The 21,761-nt window shown below is 34.7% G+C and overlaps 4 protein-coding genes across 4 annotated transcripts; 1 reads left to right on the top strand and 3 right to left on the bottom strand.

The window, feature by feature from the left end:
• Window positions 1-827: 827 nt before the first annotated feature.
• Window positions 828-2,169, bottom strand: LOC125238434. Its single transcript, XM_048145783.1, has 4 exons — window positions 1,878-2,169; window positions 1,599-1,685; window positions 1,303-1,422; window positions 828-1,085 (listed from the first exon to the last, which is right to left on the bottom strand). Exons 2-4 carry the CDS (start codon window positions 1,683-1,685, stop codon window positions 828-830), a joined length of 465 nt encoding a protein of 154 aa, XP_048001740.1. The 5' UTR covers window positions 1,878-2,169.
• Window positions 2,170-6,596: 4,427 nt separating this feature from the next.
• On the bottom strand, window positions 6,597-7,522 carry LOC125234786. Its single transcript, XM_048141186.1, has 3 exons — window positions 7,381-7,522; window positions 7,082-7,252; window positions 6,597-6,839 (listed from the first exon to the last, which is right to left on the bottom strand). The coding sequence occupies exons 1-3, from the start codon at window positions 7,483-7,485 to the stop codon at window positions 6,606-6,608; spliced, it is 510 nt and encodes a 169-aa protein (XP_047997143.1). The 5' UTR covers window positions 7,486-7,522; the 3' UTR covers window positions 6,597-6,605.
• Window positions 7,523-12,369: 4,847 nt separating this feature from the next.
• Window positions 12,370-13,550, top strand: LOC125238429. The gene is made up of 4 exons (XM_048145769.1): window positions 12,370-12,378; window positions 12,635-12,801; window positions 13,068-13,152; window positions 13,308-13,550. Exons 1-4 carry the CDS (start codon window positions 12,370-12,372, stop codon window positions 13,548-13,550), a joined length of 504 nt encoding a protein of 167 aa, XP_048001726.1.
• Window positions 13,551-14,532: 982 nt separating this feature from the next.
• On the bottom strand, window positions 14,533-15,873 carry LOC125238422. Its single transcript, XM_048145754.1, has 4 exons — window positions 15,760-15,873; window positions 15,415-15,527; window positions 15,059-15,149; window positions 14,533-14,820 (listed from the first exon to the last, which is right to left on the bottom strand). Exons 1-4 carry the CDS (start codon window positions 15,850-15,852, stop codon window positions 14,533-14,535), a joined length of 585 nt encoding a protein of 194 aa, XP_048001711.1. The 5' UTR covers window positions 15,853-15,873.
• Between the last annotated feature and the right edge of the window lie 5,888 nt (window positions 15,874-21,761).

Below are 21,761 nucleotides of genomic sequence, written 5' to 3'. Positions count from 1 at the left end.
ATGCAACCGTCGTGGTTTTAGAGAGGTAAAAAAAGGCGAGTGGCGTGCGTAAATTGTTGAGGCGATGCCGAAAATTGTAAAAAGTCGCCACGAGTATTTTTTGAGCTCACAAAACGCGCAATGCGTTCTTAGTTCAATCACAATTGTTCTCCGCATTATTGCGGCAAGAAAAAAAAATAGAATACTACAAACTATTTAACTACAAAAATAATAAAAATATTATTTTTTTCTCCGCATACTTCTCGACAGCAGTGACAAAGGACTTCTCGGTCCTCGCTAGGCGCTCTGGCGAGGCCAAACTACGGAACAGTTCTAGCGGCACATACTGCTCCCAGTCCCAGTTGCATTTGTCGGTCAGCTTGCAGAACCCGACGGTCAGGATGGCTCCAAAAACGATTATTATAAGTACTGATTTGGCCAAACGATAATGATGGAGGAATTTAAAGAAACATATTAGGCACTTCTTTGTGTTTTTTTAATAAATATTAGACTAATATACATCTTTATATAACTACAACGTATTTAGAGAACGATGCGATTTTTTTTCTCCGCATGTTTCTCGACAGCAGAGACAAAGAACTTCTCGGCCCTCGCCAGACGCTCGGGCGTGGCCAGACTGCGGAACTGCTCTAGCGGCACATACCTACTGCTCCCAGTCCCAATTGCACTTGTCGGTCAGCTTGCAGAACTCGACGGTCAGGGTAGCTCCGAAAATTATTATAATCGATTTGGTCAACCGATAATGATGGAGGTATTTAAGAATAAACATATTAGGTACATCTTTGTGTTTTTTAATAAATATTAGAAATATATACATTTTTATACAACTACAACGTATTTAGAGAACGATGAGATTTCTTCTCCGCATATTTCTCGACAGCAGTAACAAAGAACTTCTCGGCCCTCGCCAGGCGCTCTGGCGTGGCCAAACTACGGAACTGTTCTAGCGGCACATACTGCTCCCAGTCCCAGTTGCACTTGTCGGTCAGCTTGCAGAACCCGACGGTCAGGATGGCCCCAATAACGATTATGACCGATTTTGATACCAGCCACTCGATGACGTCCACGGCGATCAGAAGAGCAGACTGCAAAAAAATGAGAATACATATTTGACCGCTGAGCTACGGTCGTAGCGCACGTAGTAGCCGATATAATGGATTTCCCGGTATGTAGCGAAAATGGGTCGTAGAGGCAAAACGACAAACTGTCGTGATTAGCACTGAATTGGTTAAAAATCAGTTTTTGGTAAGTACATATTTTAAAAAGTACTGTTTATTACTTCAAAAATATCATGAAACTTACAGATTTATAGCCTATAACTGCATTGATGAGATCCGATATGAGGGTAGGTTCAATTCTTGCTAATTCTGAAGACTGGTCTTGTGATTCGCCATGAATTAAAGTCGATAAGAGACTCATTTCCTGAAAACATTATATTTATGTTAAAACAGGTAAACATAAAAACGAAACCCAAAAAAAAGTAAAAAATTAGTTGAAAGTTTAAATATTAATAAATTAGATTAGTTGAATTAATTCATGTTTAAGTTTCATTTATATTTTTTCTAAAATTGGTAAATAGCATTTGACCAGTTAGGTACCTTAGATGAAGGGGAAGAAATCTCTGGCAGAGGGTCGGCACATACGAGCCCTAAGAAAATGCTGACGGCTACAATCTTGTAAAGCATCTAGAAAGAGAAAAACACTATTTATTAAATATTCTAACTATTACATATATAAGTTACATATTTATTTCAAAAATTTCATACCCATATCTTACGAGTAATGTATGCCTAGTATATGAACAATGATTCGAATAATGTCCATATGTGTATTCAAATAACTAACTAGATATTTCATATTTATAATATTATATTTACCTTGATTTCGGATGAAACTGATCAATAAATCAATAGAACTAGTTACAGGTCCCAGACCGTTTCAATGACTGATGACATGTTGCTTGCTGCATTAGTATTTAAAGTTAAAATAAGTCATTAACTTTTTTTAATTAGGGGTGTTCCCTATGAGTAATTGAGTGAGCAAAATGAGCAGGTGATTACTTATGACGTATTAGTTTAATTACAACTTTCTTTAACTGCTTCCTTTAAATTTAACAGGTGGGTTTTGCACTGCCTAATTGATATTAGTTGTGATGCCAATATAATTAGGTTATTGCTGTGATTAATATTAGATACAAGGCTGGAAAATGCGGTAAGTAATATTGTATTTACTATTAAGGTACAGCAGGACAAATCTCGACTGGGGGGCAAATGTAACTAGTCCATTTTTTCCATGTTTTGCAATGTTTGTATGTTTGCATTATTAAATAGAGTGTCCACCGGTTATATCGAGGGTTTACTGGTGAAACCCGATAAGTTGAGCAAACAGGTTTTTAGGGTTCCGTAGTTGACTAGGAACCCTTATAGTTTCGCCATGTCTGTCTGTCCGTCCGTCCGTCCGTTCGCGGATAATCTCAGTAACCGTTAGCACTAGAAAGCTGAAATTTGGTACCAATATGTATATCAATCACGCCAACAAAGTACAAAAATAAAAAATGGAAAAAAATGTTTTATTAGGGTACCCCCCCTACATGTAAAGTGGGGACTGATTTTTTTTCATTCCAACCCCAACGTGTGATATATTGTTGGATAGGTATTTAAAAATTAATAAGGGTTTACTAAGATTGTTTTTTGATAATATTAATATTTTCGGAAATAATCGCTCCTAAAGGAAAGTGCGTCCCCCCCCCCCCCTCTAACTTTTGAACCATAAGTTTAAAAAATATAAAAAAAATCACAAAAGGAGAACTTTATAAAGGCTTTCTAGGAAAATTGTTTTGAACTTGATAGGTTCAGTAGTTTTTGAGAAAAATACGGAAAACTACGGAACCCTACACTGAGCGTGGCCCGACACGCTCTTGGCCGGTTTTTAAAATTCGAACTATGTGTAATTTCCAATGTTGTTATTTCAAAGACAAATTATCTCGATTTATCGGGTTTCACCAGTAAACCCTCGTTATATAAGTAATGTAGGTAGATGCAGACAACAGGCGGTCTTATCACTTTAGAACGTTTTCTTCTAGATAACCTTAAATAAAATAGGTAGTTGCAATGTAAGCTGGGATAATTCTACACATTCGAATGTGATCACTTATGAGCCAAAATTAATACTTAGGCACCTACCAATCATTTACACATCGTGTTAGTAGTGATATATTTCTTTGTGTAAATAAATAGGTAAGGTAACGGACCCTATCATGGACAGTTTAAGATAAAATTTTGCCTATTTTTGATATTTCATTTGATATTTCATGGACGGCAGTTCTCCAGTAATGGATCCCCCATTATGGACAGTGAAATAAGTTAAAAATTTTGCTTTTAAAGCTAACTGATACTCAATGAGTCAATTTTATATACCCCAAATAAAAATAGTTTTGGTAATTTTAACATAGGATTGTTTCTTGTAAATTTAGGTTTTGCAAATTGTTCCTTGTCCATCATAGGAGGTACGCACTTTTCGGATTCCAGTTATGGACGCTCGCAAAATAACACTATTTCTTATATCTTTGGATCAACAAATTAGTATGTTTTATACCTTATTTCATGCTTAATGCAGTAAGTAAAACTCATTCAAGTTTACACCGAGTATTATTATTTTATACATTAACTCAACTCTCTTAGCAACATTACTAAGAATTCGACTTGGTATTTTTTTCAGTAAACTGATGACTTTTATCTTACCGAATAAAATGAAACTTCAAAATTAAGCAGCTCTATGACTCTAGTTTATGGTGCATTGCCGTCAGTTTTTAGAAACTAATTAGAGATACTTATTTTTAAGAATTTGTGTTTATTGTCCATAATGGCATCAGCGTCCATTATAGGGTATTTTACATTAGGTACGTTTAAAATTAATTTTGTTATCAGCAATTAAATTAATTTCGGACCCCGACCAGGCATAGTTGATCGTAAGGTGTCGTAAGCCTGCCCGCTAAGCCGATGGTCCTGGTTATCCCCATAAGGGCATTTATTTGTATGATGAGAATACTACTTGCCTCTGAGTCATAGGTGTTTTATAACACACACCTTCTTGAGCTTACAGGTCCGTGTAAGGATGCTCTACAATTTTTATTATTTATTTGTATATATCGCCATGTGATTAAATAAAATCGTGAGACAACACGGTGTTTTGCTAAACTATTTTTTTAAACTGAATAAAGGAGTGAATGAAATTTAGCTCTAAATAAACTTTAATGCAAATAGAATACCACGAAAAATTTAAAAATACGAAATTTGTATTCTTTCTATTCTGTTTTGATAAAAATTACGAAACAGTGATTAAATATGACGAACTATATGATTGCAGAAACTTACTCCTCCGAGGCAGGCTCGTGTTTTGGGGAGCCGAGGGCCCCGAGGGGTTTCCCTGGCCTTGGCCTTATCTTATCTTATCTTAAATCTGCGGGGGCCCTTCTGGATAAACTTCGACCCATCGGGATCTTTTGTGCAATTACCCCCTTTACGATCCTAAGATCCTTCAGCTATTCAGGAGCTTCTCGACCATCTCCACGTATCGGATGATGAGGCTTATGGGTAGCTCTCTGAAGTACTTTGGTACCAGGTAGCCTGCTCCAAAGTTCTTCATTCTTTGTCTGGCGAGGGCGTGACATTCATACATTAGATGTCTGACGGTCTCTTCCTTGCCCTTGCTTGATATTGATGTTTTGAGATATCGAAGTTCCATTGTGTCCGCTCGTTATAACGTGGGACAACCGACCCTACATTAAAGGCGCTATCTTTGACATTCACCTTTGATATCCTTATTAATAATTATTATAAGTAATAATATGTATATGGAAACCGAGAGATTATAACAGTGCTTTATTTATACTTAGATTTATTTCATATGAAGTTTCCTGAAATCCGCTTACATTAGTTTCAGAGTTATTGCCAAATAAAAAGTCGTCTTACTGTAACTTATAGTTGTTATTCATTATACACGGTGCTGGTGAGCATTTAAGGGCATTTCTCAGAGCGTTTAAATTTTTTTGATTTCGGTGGCAACATTTTTACGTGAATCCTGTAAGAGTCACATGAAATTCGGTCAATTTAAATAGAAGTCGCGGATTTCTACCAGAAACAAAGAAAACTCATGCTACGCTTACGGGGTTCGGGTAATAATGCTGCCACCGAAATCAAAAAAGTTGAAACACTCTGAGAAATGCCCTTAAAAACCACGCATTTCTGAGGCTAAAAGAAAGAAAAATAATTTTTAAGAAAAAAAAAACCGCCTTCCTTTGGGGTTTTGGTGATAAATACTTTCAAATGTTGGATTATGTTATCAATTCGTCTGTATATTTTTTAATGTTTGTTATTCGATATCTCCGTCATTTCTGAACCAATTTTGAAATCTGGATGATTCTGAAGTACTTACAGATGAGAATGATTATCAGAACGGAACTCTAACCAGGGCACCAAATGTCACTGCTCACTCTTCATCAAAGCAGTTCCACTGCACCAAATGTCACTGTTCTGGACGTAAGTGCATGCTGTTCTTATAAAAATACCAAAGTCACTATAAGTGTGCCGTTCAGATTTGAGGAGTTCCATTCTGACCATCATCAGGAGTTCCACTGCACCAAATGTCACTGTTCCGTACGTAAATGCACGCTGTTCCTTTAAAAACACAAAAATCACCATATGTATGCCTTTCATATTTGAGGAGTTCCCTCGATTTCTCCAGGATCCCATCATCAGAACTGGGTTCTGAGAAAAATGGGACCAATCTGTATGCATATACAATCAATCAAAAAAAAATTTTCAAAATCGGTCTAGTAACGACGGAGATATCGAGGAACAAACATTAAAAAAAAAAAAAAAAAAAAAAAAAAAAAAAACATACAGACGACTTGATAACCCCTTCCTTTGAGATTTGGAAGGCGGTTAAAAAGTAAATTTTATTCATAAAACTGGCACTTAAAATGAGTTATATGACGTTTTTTTTGACATCTTTCAATGAGGATAAGCTATTTTCCATAATGGCATCAACGTCTTTAAAAAAGCCTTTTGTACTGAGTAACAATAAGATTTTTTTCAATTGGTAAAACTCTGAAACTAGGCGTAATCCAGAAAAGTATACCTACACTACAATGACATTAGTCTTTAGTCTTAAAATAGGATCAAGAATATGCTGTTAGAATCTCTCGCAATGCTCACGAGCACCGTGTATAGTGCGAACCTAATTTGTACTACTAGTTTATTTTTCGTAGAAGGAAAGCATCGCGAGGAAACCAGACTAATCCCAAGGTCGTCACATGGTAGAAGCCTTCGTAAAAACTAGTCCCTACGCCAAATCTTGGGATTAGTTTGCTAGGCGATGAGTAGTTATTATCAGTAAATAGTTACTATCGATGCTACTAGCTTCAATATGATTGTCAATTATTGGGTGTAGACCATGGTTTCTTTTGTAACATTGTCATGATGTTTGACAATGGAAATCAGATTTAAGGAAGAGGCTATTAAAAGCGAAACAAAAAATTGTGTTAATAATTTATTTATGTTAAATATTATTATAAATTATCCTATTTCAGTCCTATTTCATTATTTTCACTGCATAGCACTATACTTTCTGAACGCATCTTCCACGATTTCTGTTGCTCTCGCGATCCTCTGAGGAGTGGCAAGCGAACGGATTTCCCTCTGGAACTCAAGGAGCGTATGTCCCTTGTCGCAGAGTGGAGTGAGCTTGCAGATGCCAAGGGCTACGATGGATCCCAAAATGAGACCGGTCAAGTTTTTGAACCCGAAGAATATTGCTTTCTTTATGCAAGATACAGCAAACTGGAAAAAACAATTACAAATCATTACAGCTCTTTTTAATTTCTAATCTAACGGCTTTATAGATATATAACTACTTGATGTAGTTATGTAAGTGCCACAAGTAGCAGCAAAAGGTACTGACTTCATAGTAAAAATATATTTATTAAAGTATCTTTAATCGACTTCACTTTACATTTGAATACTTAAATCTCAATTATCATGTACAAAGAACAAGATAGCAATTTTAAAATGATAAAACTTACCGAAAAAGCAGTAGCCACGACACCCAATTTTGTGGCAACGATTACAGATTTTGGCTCCTCAGGTTCAATTACTGCAGCGTACGTTGGGCTCGGCTCGAGGTTTGCTACCCTGTTGCCTACACCCCTCGTCATATAACCTTCATTATACGGAAATGGTACTGCCGAGATCATCTGCAAATATAATAAAGAAAATAACAAATATGCGACAAATTCCAACATACAAATTAATGAAGAATTCATCTGGAAAGCCTTAAATATGCGCTTAATTTAATTTGCACAAAAAATGATATGGAACTTACATTCGGTCTAAGAAGGTCGTATTCAATTCCGTTGTCCAAATAATCGAAATTTACTGCTGCTGAAACTGCCAAAATAGCAAAAACTACTACTGCAAAGTTAAGCATTTTTACTTTTGTTTTGCAAAAGGTAATTCAAATAAGACAGTGTTGTTCAACACTCAAAGATCAAGTGGTTGCGTCTAAATCCCAATCCAGTTTAAATACATTTCGTACTTGAGTAATTAACAAATTGAGATTTTGCACTTCGTTAATAATCGGTATATTGAGTGAGTCATATCATGGATCGTGATTAGTGTTCCAGTTTTTTTACTTCCTTTAAAGGGTTTTTCTAAAATGGTTTTAATACTTAATAAGTAATATGATTTTAGGTAAGGTTTAAGGTCAGGTGGGGTAAGGGGGACTATGGGGGAAGGGAAACACTGATTGGTAACTCTGAATTCATAGACTGTAGCTGGGTCATTTGGTGGTCGGTAAGGTACTACCTAGAATTTAGTTCCAAAACAAAAACAAAAATAGCGCTAGCTCTAAGGAGAGTGCGTCCTTGACAAAAACAAAAAATCAGTTGTCGTGCTACAAGACCACGAGTTGGAGGAGTATTATTTGTGTAGTAATTTGGGTAGCAAAAAGTCATGTCCGAAGACTTTTGATATCAGTAAATATTCCTTTATATGTTTAATGTTCATGTCTGGTATTTGAATTTGAGAAAACTATGCTGTAAATATGAAAATTCAACGTGATTCATAACACAACCTACAAATGTCATACCGGGGTAACGGGAACTACCATAGCCGGGGTAAGCGGAACATATGTTTCCTTTTCCAGATTACAGGGGTCATAAACATTTTCTGAGACACATATTCTATAAGTACAGACATTTTGTATTGATCCAAGCTTCAGTATTTTAAATACGAATAATTACTAATAATTAATAAGGTAAAATACCCCATAATGGACGGTGATGCCATTATGGACAAAAAAACACAAATCCTTAAAAATAAGTATCTAAAATACGTTTCTAAAAACTGACGGCTATGTACCATAAACTAGAGTTGTAGAGCTGTTTAATTTTGAAGTTTCAATTAATTCGGTTATTTCTGAAGGATTTGGAGACAAGATAAAATTCACCAGTTTACTGAAAAAAATATCAAGACGAATTCTTAGTAATGTTGCTAAGAGAGATGAGTTCATGTATAAAATAATAAAAAAATAACGCACGGTGTAATCTTGAATGCGTTTTACTTACTGCATTAAGCATGAGATAAGGTATAAAACATACTAGTTTGTTGCTCCAAAGATATAAAGAAATGATGTTATTTGCCCATTACTGGACCCGAAAAACTGCCTACCTCCTATGATGGACAAGGAACAATTTACAAAACCAAAATTTACAAGAAACAATCCTATGTTAAAATAACCCAAACTAATTGTATTTATGGTGTATAAAATTGACTCATTGCGTATCAGTTGGCTTTAAAAGTAAAATTTTAAACTTATTTCACTGTCCATAATGGGGGATCCATTACTGGAGAACTGCCGTCCATAATTGGAGAAAAAACACCTAGTTTTAATTTGTTAACTATGAAGAAATCAATAGGAGTATCTATTCTGCAATACGCTTGAAATGTAGAAGAAGGATAGGACATTCAAGATTTAACACGCTTGGCGGTAGAATTTTTACATTTATCAGTGAAATATCAAAAACTGGCGAATTTTTTTCTTAAACTGTCCATGATTGGGTTCGTCACCTTAGCCATTTTTAAATTTGCAATACTGAAATTTGAATTTTCGAAAAAAACTTGTAAAAAAATATTTAAAAAAATTATAATTTTTAGTTAACCACCCCTGTCTCAAGCCCATATGTTCCCCTTACCCCGAATTTCGATTTATGTAAATATTTTCTATTTTAAACTATATGTCAAAGAACCAAAGTCTCCATTTGATTGATGGTGTTTTTTTTAATTTACATTGCCGGTATAATCCACACTAGCACCAATACTTTGAGATTTTAGCGAAGTGTTTCCCTTACCCCAAAACCCGGGAAAGGGAAACGGCAGGAACAGCCTAAACATTTTATAAATTTTCAGCTACATGCAATAAAGCTAGTTTAAAAATTAATTTCGCCCTAGAAAGCAGACTTAAAGAAGCATACTTTGAGTTGGTCAAGATGAATATACGACATTAAATAAAGTGATTAGAGCTCGATGTAAAATATAAAAAATGAAGTATGTTTCCCTTACCCCACCTGACCTTACCTAATTCTACGTTGATTTTAATTAAGGTACAGTGGGGCAAATCTCGACTGGCGGGCAATTATAACTGATCCATTTTTTCCAATATCACACTATGATGTTGAGTTCTACATGTATCCACTGAACACGCCTACCATATATATAACCGGTGGACAGTCTTTTTAATAATACTAACATTGTAAAACATGGAAAAAATTGACCAGTTACATTTGCCCCTCAGTCGAGATTTGCACTGCTGTACCTTATGTCTGTTATTGGTTTATGAATATGTACGAGTAAAATACACACATATTCAATAGACATAGTGAGTATAAACTTAAAGTTGACCTTGAGGCCCTTTTAATAGTTTTAATCTACAATTTAGGCAAAAATATCCTTTGGAAAATGAAACGTAATGGAAACTGACGAAACGCCTCGGTTACACCCAATAGAGAAAAACTTGTGTACCTATAAAAAATACAAAAAGAGGGTGTAAAAATATATGTGATATGCAAAGGCAGGTTAAGGGTTGAAACCAATGTTAAAACTATTGTAACCGTTTGAAAAAATAACAACATACTTGAAAAATGTTTCAGTGTAAAAATGTATAATTTTCTGGACACGTTTTAGCACAACAACGACAAATATGGGAGCATGATAAATGAAAAAGGTATTACTATCACAATCTTGTGATTCCCGTGTTATGTCTTATTATTTGTCAGAAGCGAAATAAGATAGTAGGTACGAGATCCGGTACAAGGAATATATATCCTCATGCAGTATTTATGAGTAATAAGGAATAAATTACAGATAAAGAGATGATAATAAAACAATTAAGACAATAGTTTATTACGGTAATCGATAAAAACCGGTGGTATGTTATATCAATTGATAACTTATTTTATTCTCAATCTATTAACTTTGTCTTATATTGGACAGTTGATAAAGGTCATGGTTGCCTTAGATCATTACAATATTTACAATGTAGAATTATCGTGGTAAAGTCAACATGGACAAACTTTTTATTAATTTAACTAATAAGGTACCTAACTTTTTACAGTTCTATGAAAAATGAATTGTCATTTTACTTTTAAAATTTTACTCTACACTCAAAATACAAGAAAAGTCCTCTGCAGAGTGTACCTACGCATTTTTATTGTAGGTATTAGGTTTATACCTATTTGTTTAAGGTAAAAGCTGAAAACTTAAGGTTGATACATTTTTTCAGTTAAGTTGATGCTTTCTTACATTTATAGGTAAACTTTTATTTTTCTGATGTAGCTAATAATCAATGATGACAGGTCGCTTTTATAAAAAATATTGTCACATACTTAAGAATAACAATAACATACATAAGAATGACTACATAATTTTTAAGAAAAAAAAACCGCCGCCTTTGGGGTTCTGGTGAAAGCTACTTGCGAATGTTGGATTATGTAGAAATGTGTAGGTATTTTTTGTAACTGCTTTTAATGCTTTAATTATTCGATGGCAACAAAAATCAATATACGTATACCGTTAAGGTTTGAGGAGTTTCGTCAATTCCTCATGAATCAGATTATAAGAAATCGAAGCTTGACAAAATTTGACTTGATAACTCAATATGCTTAACAAACATAACTAAATAAATGTTACTGTTCTGAACTTAAATGCATGCTGTTCTAATAAAAATACCAAAGTCACTATAAGTGTGCCGTTCAGATTTGAGGAGTTCGGTTCTGACCATCATCAGCACTTCCACTGCACCAAATGTCACTGTTCTGGACGTAAGTGCATGCTGTTCTTATAAAAATACCAAAGTCACTATAAGCGTGCCGTTCAGATTTGAGGAGTTCCGTTCTGACCATCATCAGGAGTTCCACTGCACCAAATGTCACTGTTCTGGACGTAAGGGCATGCTGTTCTTATAAAAATACCAAAGTCACTATAACCGTGCCGTTCAGATAGTGATATTTGGTGCAGTGGAACTGCAGATGATGGTCAGAATCGAACTCCTCAAATCTGAACGGCACACTTATAGTGACTTTGGTATTTTTATAAGAACAGCATGCATTTAAGTTCAGAACAGTAACATTTATTTAGTTATATATTTGTTAAGCATATTGACTTTTCAAGTCAAATTTTGTCAAGCTTCGATTTCTTATAATCAGATTCATGAGGAATTGAGGAAACTCCTCAAACCTTAACGGTATACTTACTTATATTGATTATTGTTGCCATCAAATAATTAAAGCATTAAAAGCAGTTTAAAAAAATACTAACACATTTCTACATAATCCAACATTCGCAAGTAGCTTTCACCAGAACCCCAAAGGCGGCGGTTTTTTTTTTCTTAAAAATTATAGACATTAGATAGTCTTAGTTTCTTATACAATTATTATGAAAATAATAGTGTAACCGTGTAATAACATAAAGGGAGTGCTGATTCTGCTTACTAGATTTTGATTTTCTCATACCCAGACGTGAATCACCCTTTATACATAGGTATCATACCTTAATAGTTATGTACTTATTATTATTAGAATTTTACATCGTCTATTACATATTTATATTTGACAAATAATCAATATTTTAGTTAAAAATTATCTTGGCGAATTTAATTAAGTAAGTTGAATGAAATTAGATTTCAATTTCTGAAGGCAAGGGTTCTTACTGTTTAAAATATGTAATAGTCAATAATTATTATAAACTAGGTAGGTATAACTTTCTTTTGAATAATTACGAATGTGACCCATAATCACTGTAATTAGGTATAGGTAAAATGTGCATAGTAAACTCATTAAGCTCTCTTTTCACCTAATTAAATAAATACCACATTTCCTAATTGCCATTGCGCAAATTTAATATATAATCCACAACAATCAAAGTTAGGGCATCATTTCCTTGACGACCTCACAGATATTCATCACTGACCATTTTATAATAAATATCTCTTCAAAGTAAGTTGATTACTCATATTTTGTATTCAAGTATATTTACCTAGTTCGTTTGGTAGGCAATTCTAATATACGTGTTTGTAATTTCAGATGGCACATCAATTACTTTTGGTTGCATTGGCATGCTTTGCTGGTCTGGCCGCAGCCCAGACCTACCAGGCGTATCCTACCCACCTGTACCCATTGGAACACCGAGCCTACTCTGCCTACAGGGGAATCAGACCTATTGCAGAACTACCTTCAACCGGCGCTTATGAGTAAGTTACTTTATTTATTTATATGAGCATAAAAAAATCATGTGGGATAACACATTATTGCGTATCAGCATCCAAGTGTGCCACTGGCATACACAGGCAAAGGCCTCCCTCTACCCTTTCCACGTGTCCCGGTCTTGACCCGTTTCCCACCAGTCTTAATTTTATTCGACAGCAGTGACTGCTCTCATAAATAAGCCTATTAACAAATTCTCAAAAACAAATACTTAACTAAACCAGGTGCCATAATAAAGTCCATTGTATTTCAGATTGCAAGTTGTACCTGCCAGTACCGTAGCAGAATACGATATCGGCACAGATTTGTCCATCTGGGATTATATCCCAAACCCAATTGTGAGTATTGTAATCCATTCATAAAACATTACCTGTTGTTCCATTCATTCATAATTCGTTATCTTTAGAATTTGTTACAACTTTTACTACCAGTAATTACTAGACCGAATATGCCTATTCTTTTATGTTAAATAACAGTAATTTTTATTTTGCAGACTGCCCTGTCGTGCGTAGCTTCCAAGGCCCTGTCTGTAGCTAAATGGACCTTGGCTAAGGCCCCGTTGATTATTCTGGGGATGGCGCTTGTAATCGGGTTCTGTGCATTCACCCCCTACTGCACCCTCGTCATTGAAAAACCTTTCGCCAGAGAAATCAGGTCTCTCAACATTCCCTACCTGGATGACGTTGAACACTACGTCAAGGAGGCTTACCAGAAGTATAGAGCGATGCAGGACTAAAATTAATTTAGGTGTTAGTTGTAATAATTTATTATAAGTACTTAAGTATTTATTTAAAATAAACACTAAGAAACAAAACAATGGTTTTATCTAATACCTGTCTGTTTAGAATTCGCAGTGATATAGATACCTATGTATAAAGAAATGAAATCACACATATCATACCCATATTGAATTATTATTTTTATTTCAAATAACCACTGACAAAAAAAAATATTAAACTGTATTAACTAACTCAACTATTAACAATAAGTAGTTTACAATCACTGATGCTAGATAAAATCTACTCCCCGATGTAGGTACTATACCACGAGTCTAGGTACCTACTAATTTCAGGTAACACTTGAATAAGTAACTATTAAGCAGATGCCTAAAGGGTTCTTGACTCCACACGATTCGTGTCAAGCACAGCTTTATCAAAATTTCTGATGGAAGGGCCTATTGCAAAAAAGCATAAGTATTTTATTTACGAGAGATAGGGTGTAGGAATCGTTCTGTGGTGGAAAGCCACGTATGTTTGTAAGTGCCACTAGTAAGTGGTCTAACATAGGTTAATCTAGGCAAACATAGATTTAATAGATTTAATACATTTAATAAGTACATACATAACCAGACAACCAATTTATCGCGTCATAATAGTTTATTTCTTATCAAAAATAAATAACAAATGAGGATACATAATTCCTATAATGTATCTCCTACTAGGTACGCACATTCTGCTAAATAGTTAAATAGAAATGTCAGTGTTTTTATTATTTTTTTCATCATTCAAAATCTTGGTTAGGTAAGTATTTACCTACATTAAATCTGAGACACTACGGCAGAGGATTTACTGCCAAGGTATTAAGTAAAGGTGGGAACTGAATTTTAAGTCTGAGTTGGGTTCAAGAAACTTAAAACACACAGATAAGATAGGAACTTTTATTATCATTAAAATAAAATCTTCTAATTACAATACAATGAATAAATCCCTTAAAAACATTCAATTATGAGTATTAGCGCGTCTTCGCCTCACGGCGTCAACGTTTTGAATCTTCTGGTATTTGTCAATGGCGGACTTGACTAAGGTGGCTGCGGTACTGATGTTCTCCAAACGCTCGGGTGTGATGAGAGAGCGCATCTCTTCGTGGATGGGCCCTACTCCGTGGAAGGCGATGGTGCACAAATTAGTGTAGGAACATACGCCGATGGTCATGAAGGAGCCGAGGAGAAGCACGAAAATGCTGCCGAAGAGCCAGGAGATAGCTCGCCCTGCGTAGTTCACGAGTGTCTGAAAAATTAAGTAATTTAAAATTTTGGTCCTGGGGGGTTACCAAGAAGAACTAAAGCCGTTCGGTTTAGGTTGAGAAAAAGGGACAGCGCTATATCAGTTATATGTCTCTGCCCTTTCTCTCCACCGAAACATAACGGCTTTAGTAGTTCATGGTAACCCTTGTGATGTCTTTAATTTTAATTTAAAAAAAAATCATGTGTTTTCATAATACAATATTGAATAAATTAATCATTACCCTCGAGTCTGGGACTTGGCTCCATAACAAGCTGAACGAAGATGTGTCGGGTTCGTAATAATTTCCGACGCTGTTTCCATACAGATCGTACCTGGACACAAAATAATATTGTATTAATACGAAAAATATTATAATAAACACTATTAAAACTACTGATCTCATATTTTTAAGGATTAATTTAACTTGAAAGACGACATAGCTAGTTTAGAGATGAAGGGAGACAGACACAGAATTAGAATGTTTGTTTTAAAATAAGATGCGGCTAGTACAATAAACATTTTAAGTGCTCTATGTGTTGGCAATATGGGCACTGGTTCTCTTCTTACTAAAGTTGTAATAAAATTTTAATGACTTACGCATTTGATTGGTAGCCGTTGTCGTAGCCGTATCCTGGAGCGTAAGGAATATCTGGATATGCCACCTCAGGTTGCGCTGGCACAAAAGCGTAGTTCGGTATTTGTAGATTGTCCTGAAAAAAAAACAGATGTTTAACCAATTATTTTATACAAAAAAAACGGACAAATCAGGGGTTTAAATCGATACTTTCACGTAAACAAGTAAAACAATACCTATTATTCGGTTATAATAATGAGATATATGTACTTAAAATTGGTTGTATTGTATGGGGACATCATATCAAATATAGGTCTTATCACACTCTTCTCTCTCACGTTCAAAAATAAGATTATTTAGGTACTTACAACTCTGTTAACTTCAGATGCTGCTCCATTGGGCTGGTCCGCCAACATATGATCGTATTTCACCACTGGGCCCGTGGGCTTAACCGGCTGCATCCTCACACGCCCAGTCTCCTGTCTTCAGCTCTGTAAATCGGGCGGGGGTCCAGTTCAGGCTCCGACGCCTTCTTGGACACGGGATGTGTGGACACTGGCTCGGCACTGGGATCGGGGTTAAAGGCTGTCTCCTGCAAGTTGTTCCGTGGTATTTCTGCTGAGAGCACAGCGCTCGCTATGCAGAGGATTGGTAGTAACTTGAACATCTGAAATACAAACAGTGCATTTGATAAAAACAAAAATACGAGCCAAGATTAAACTGTTCTACGGCAAAAAATGACTGCCCGTACAATTAAGCTCTGTTGTTATTTATTTGATAGAAATAAACTCATATTACGCTATTGCAAATTGTTACACCATCAATGTTTTTGTTTTTAAATACATACTACGCAAAAACTTTTATAAATAATGTTCAACTAGCTAACAAATAAAAACCTTTAAAAATTCGAATAACTCACCTTAGCAATTTTGTAGCACGTAGTGTTCACGTCAGAATCTCACTAATAACTATTTGCTAAAAGTTCATCCCCCAGCCTATTTATAGGGTGTCCCGAAGTCTCCATGGAAGCTTTGGGTTATCGCCAGAGCATTGTTCCAAGTAAAACAAAGCCGATAAGGATTAGTCAAATAAATGGAATGTGCAAAACATTTGGTGCATTTTTCTGCGATCCTTTTTTTGTAAAAAGTAACGAAGGCGTTGTAAAAAAATTGATAGGTACATTAAATAAAAAGTACTTAGGTGCATTATTTACCGAACGTACCTACATTTTTAACTAAATAAAAAATGTGGCTTTGACACTAACAAAATTACCGTGCGACACTGACATATGAAACATATAAACCTCACCTCTTAAAATTACATCATTTGTTTTCTATATACTTATTTAAATGTTTTGAATCTGTAATGGCGTCAATATGATAGGAATAATACAATAATTGAGCATTCCTGATTTATAGAAAACGATACCAAACTTGGTCTAGTATATTAATCGATGTAGATATAAAGATAATGTAAGGTCAGTGTGGAGAAGACCGTCTACCCGGAAAGACCGTCTATTGACTATAACTTTTTTGTTTATATATCTACGCTTCTCACACCTCTGGAGGTATAGCAGTTTTTCATCCTTAATCCATTGGTCTTCAATACATATCCCTAGGACGAACACTAGTTAACAATAAACTTGTTTCTCGTTTCGAACTCGAACATCGAGTTCAACATGGTTCCGCAAAAAAATAAAATAAAATAGAAGCAGTCGGAATATTTGTATATCATGTATGTAACGCAGTCATTTAATAACCGTTATTTCTGACTAGTACTATTATTCTACTCAAAACGCGCTCAATTTTTAGTTTTATGTTCTGAAATATGTAACTTAGAAATAGTGCCTAGTCAGAAAGTCCGGATAAAAGAGAAAGGCAAGACCGGCATATGATAAACAAGGAGTTGCCAACCTTTTTTAGGCTTTATTGGAAGTAAGTCGAGTGTAAACAATATCAATATATATGTACGTTTTTGGCTTATGATAGTTGTACCGTTTTTGATTTTAACTTCGAAATACAGTTTTGATAATGATTCGTATGGTGTTACTAAAATCATTCGAAAGTATTAAGTAAAAATAAAATATATGTGACATGGTTGTGAAGAATGATAAGAGGTGAACAGAAGTAAGCAAACACTGCATTATTCATCATCATATTTAAGTTGGTAGAATTATCGTAAGCTCTAACCGTTTTTTATTATTTTTGTTTAAGTATATTTAGATTGTGCATTTGTGCAACATGCGGCGACAAATATTTCAAAAGAGAGTATGGTTTCTAGTTGGTCATTATTTTTATAATCAGCATTACCCAACAGGGACCGTATGGGTACCCTTTAAAACGGTTTTGACACTTTTGACCGACTATTTTACGGCTACCCGACCGTTAATTGACATTGCTGGCTGTCACTTTGACAAAAAGTCGTCATGGGTGTCGTCAATAGGTTTACAGGGGTGGTAGCTCAGGTAGGTGGTAACTCTGGTAGTAACTATAGAAAAACCAAGCATTGCTAAGAAATGTTACCAAACCAATTCACGTATCTTAATATCCTATTACCTTTTCTTAATAAAAAAGTTTCAAAAACAGATAAGTAGTTGGATTTATATGAGCCTGTAATTATCGTGACTAAATTGTATCGCAGGTGTTCGTTGGAAAAACAGTATTATGCAATATCTGGACCTGAAAAGAAAAGGTTATGAACCCCATCTACGGGACTTATGCCGGTCTTGCCTTATAAATAGAAAAATGCTTATATGTTCAATATTTTAACATTATTTTATTAATTATCTAGCACATTCTGCCCTGTTATTACGTAAAATAACAATGATCATGATTTTGGAACCTAGTCTCATATGAAATTACGCGACAACAAGCACTAGACGGTCTTATAAAATGTGATTTTTATGACTTAAAAGTACCTTATTTCACCAAAATATTATAAAAGCTTTGTAAAATATAATATTTGCTATCTCATAGGACCATGCGCATTACGCCAGACTACATTAATTATAGAGTTTTATCCACTCAAACTTTATTTCAAATAAACTATGCCGGTCTTACCCGTACTGACCTTACCTAGAGAGTCTAGAGATCCCAAAACTAATTAAACATCCTGTAGGTACACCAAAAATTTAGGTAGGTATATGACCAAATTGTAGAATAGGTACTTATTGTACGTAGAAACATTAGAAGTACCTAACCATAATGCTATGCGTTCATACTCAAGGCAAAGACATATAACTTCGTAAACATTCTCTTTGATTAAATGTACGACATGACTAATAAACTGAAAAAAAAAAAAATATAATTGATTTGCTTGCACTTGCTAGGTTGTTATCCCATATATATTACTAGCTTTTTCCCGCTTCGCTCGCGTTAGAAAGGTACAAAAAGTAGCCTACTTATGTTACTCTCCATCCCTTCAACTATCTCCCTAAAAAATCACGTCGATTCGTCGCTCCGTTTTGCCGTGAAAGACGGACAAATAAAGAGACACACACACTTTCCCATTTATAATATTAAGTATGGATTAGTGTTGGGGATTAGGACTGAAGGCAAAAACATGCATAACTATAGGTATATTACATATGCAATATGACTTGAACAAAACGTAGCTAAAACCTAATTTGCCATCTGACTAATTGGTGATTCAGAAGTTGCTCAATTAACCTCCCAAGACGCACATAGCAAAAAACCTACCGCAAAGATTAGTTATTAGTTTTACAAGGGGGCAAAGTAGTTGTTTAACCGCACGTGCCAATATTGATACCCGAGCAAGCGAAAGATTCCAATATTGAACCGCGAGCGTAGCGAGTGGTTCAAAAAGTGGAATCTTGAGCGTTGCGAAAGTTTCAAGGCACGAAGGTTAAACAAACTGCCACCGAGTGAAACACAAAATTTTTCACCACACCAACACGAACAAAATACCTACTGACTATAAAAACATCAAACTAAATCAAATCCATCGATTTATTCAATATTTATGATTCAAAATCATCATTTATAGGTATATTTTATCAGCTAGCTTAAGGCAATAAGTTAAAATTTGTATGAAATTACTTTGCACTCTTGTGGATAAAATGCAATTTTGCTATCTGTTTTCGAATAGCAAAGGAAACTTTTACCCGTTGGTGTGGTGAAAAATATATTAAAGTCTTGTGTCGATAAAATAACATGGTGTGTTAGTTACTTATGTTTAATTCATATTTATGAGCTTTTTTTTTCTTTTTATTTTAACACGCTGCGCCGATTTACTTTGTTTGAGTTGTTTGTACGCAGTAAACGTGTTAAATAGCAGTAAATATTAAAAAAATATGAGAAAACATTTTGACATCTGGCGTCCAAGCCCTGCAAAAACAAGCACTCATTGTTTTAAATAGTATAAAGGTTCCTATTACTCCATTTAGGTACCTGCATTATTGGCACGTGTGTTTTATTGCTGATCTGTACAACTACAAACAAAACACAATAGACAGCTTAGTTTTTTACAACTATTACTTTTGTGTTTTGGTAAAAAATATTTGCTCAAGGCAATGAAGAATGAAAATAAATGTGTATATCAGTTAGTCGTTCGCAACGACCTATATCCACATCTGAATCAGTAATTCTCGATCGATGGGAGTGAATAAATTAGAGACCCACTTACGAAGCTCTTAGCCTACTTCTGTAGATAAACCATTAGGAACGTTTAAACTGCAATAGTAATATTTTTTGTATAAAATAATAACAATAAAAACTAGAATAGGTAGGTACTTAAGACGAAAAATGAATAAAGAAAACTAGAATACTGGAATCTAACTTAATTTATTTCAAAATAAAGAAATTACATATTTATTTAATTAGATCTATGTGGAAAAGCTCCCAAAGCTGGAAGCGTAAAACCGGGTGAGTACCTACCTACCTATTTATTTAGCACCTCAAAAGCCAGACTCTTTATAATGGTATATAACATATATACATACCTACCTACTAATTAATTACGATGTTTAATATTTTTTTATATCAAGAAAGCTTAAGTAATTATTATTGAAAGTATTTTACAACTTGCCTCGTTGACTATAAGAGAGTTTACAAAAAACGTGGTATCCAAAATGATATAATTAGGTAGCACAAAAGCCAAACTGTTCATAATTACATTATTAGTTTAAAATATAATAAAGACTATAGAGTATAAATAGTCCAAAATATATATGTATTTATTTGAGGTTCCTAACTTCTCAGCCTATCCTTCCACAAATATCAACATTTAAATTAAACGAATACTCTTCCTACAAGTGAAAAGCCTACTCGACATTAACAGAAAGAAGAATCCACCTAGCCAAAATTAGGGAGGAGTAAAAACTGTGACAAAAAGTGATCACGTGTCTTCTCTATTCGCGCGACAGGTGTCGCTTTTGGTTTCCCGCCTTAATACCTACGTCGCTAAAAGTTTAAAAATCAAGGTTAAGCCACTTTTCTGTGAACACCATAGTACCTATTTGAAACGGACTAATGTAGCCTTTAAAATGCTTATTTCCCCAGTATATAGCAGGATACAAGTCTTAGAATGCCTAAATAGTTTTCCACTGGACCACATGAAAGTCGTCGTTTTTCCTAAAAGTTTTGACCCCACACAAACGTACATCAGTTATCAGTTTATCACTTACCGCTTGACGTATTCCCAAAATAACTTGACTTCTTCTTCCAGGTATTCTCCCATATTCTACGGTACGGGTCAGTGCCGTACATAAAATGATGCGTTCATTTTATTAGTAATCAGGCCAGAAAAAAACGCACAAAAACGCCCGGTGTCACTTTTGTAGCGTTATTTTTACACGTTAACTAAAGTTTTTATATCAAAGAACACACACGATCAAACTTACGAAGTTTCGTTTAGTTACTACCCCGGTAGACGCGGCACTTCAGCCCCGCCGATACATTTTTAAATAGGCACAGTTCAGGATTAATAGTAATCGATTATTTCATTCATCGGACGGTCTAGCCACCGGTAATACGACAAACCGATATATAGAAACTGATTCATTATTGTCAATGTGTTAATATAAGTCTGTATTCAGAGTTTTTAATATAATTCGAATTTAATTAAGTGATTTTTTGTAAATTTTATTATAAATAAATAATATAAATAAATATTGGGGAAACCTTACACATTACACAGAACAGATCAACTTAGCCCCAAACTAAGCAAAGCTTGTACTATGGGTGCTAAGCGACGATATACATACTTAAATAGATAAATACATACTTATACAACGTGTTTCCGGTATCACTCAAAACCTCAGACACCCCAACTGATTTTTATTTTTTTTAACTCATCTAGAGTAGGTATTCATCTTTTAATCTGATGGTTACTTTTTTTAAATTGAATTTTC

This window comes from Leguminivora glycinivorella, chromosome 2 (genome assembly GCF_023078275.1).
Source record: "Leguminivora glycinivorella isolate SPB_JAAS2020 chromosome 2, LegGlyc_1.1, whole genome shotgun sequence".
NCBI lineage: Eukaryota > Metazoa > Arthropoda > Insecta > Lepidoptera > Tortricidae > Leguminivora > Leguminivora glycinivorella.
Note: the sequence above shows the minus strand (reverse complement) of the source record. Positions and strands in the feature narration are given on the sequence as shown.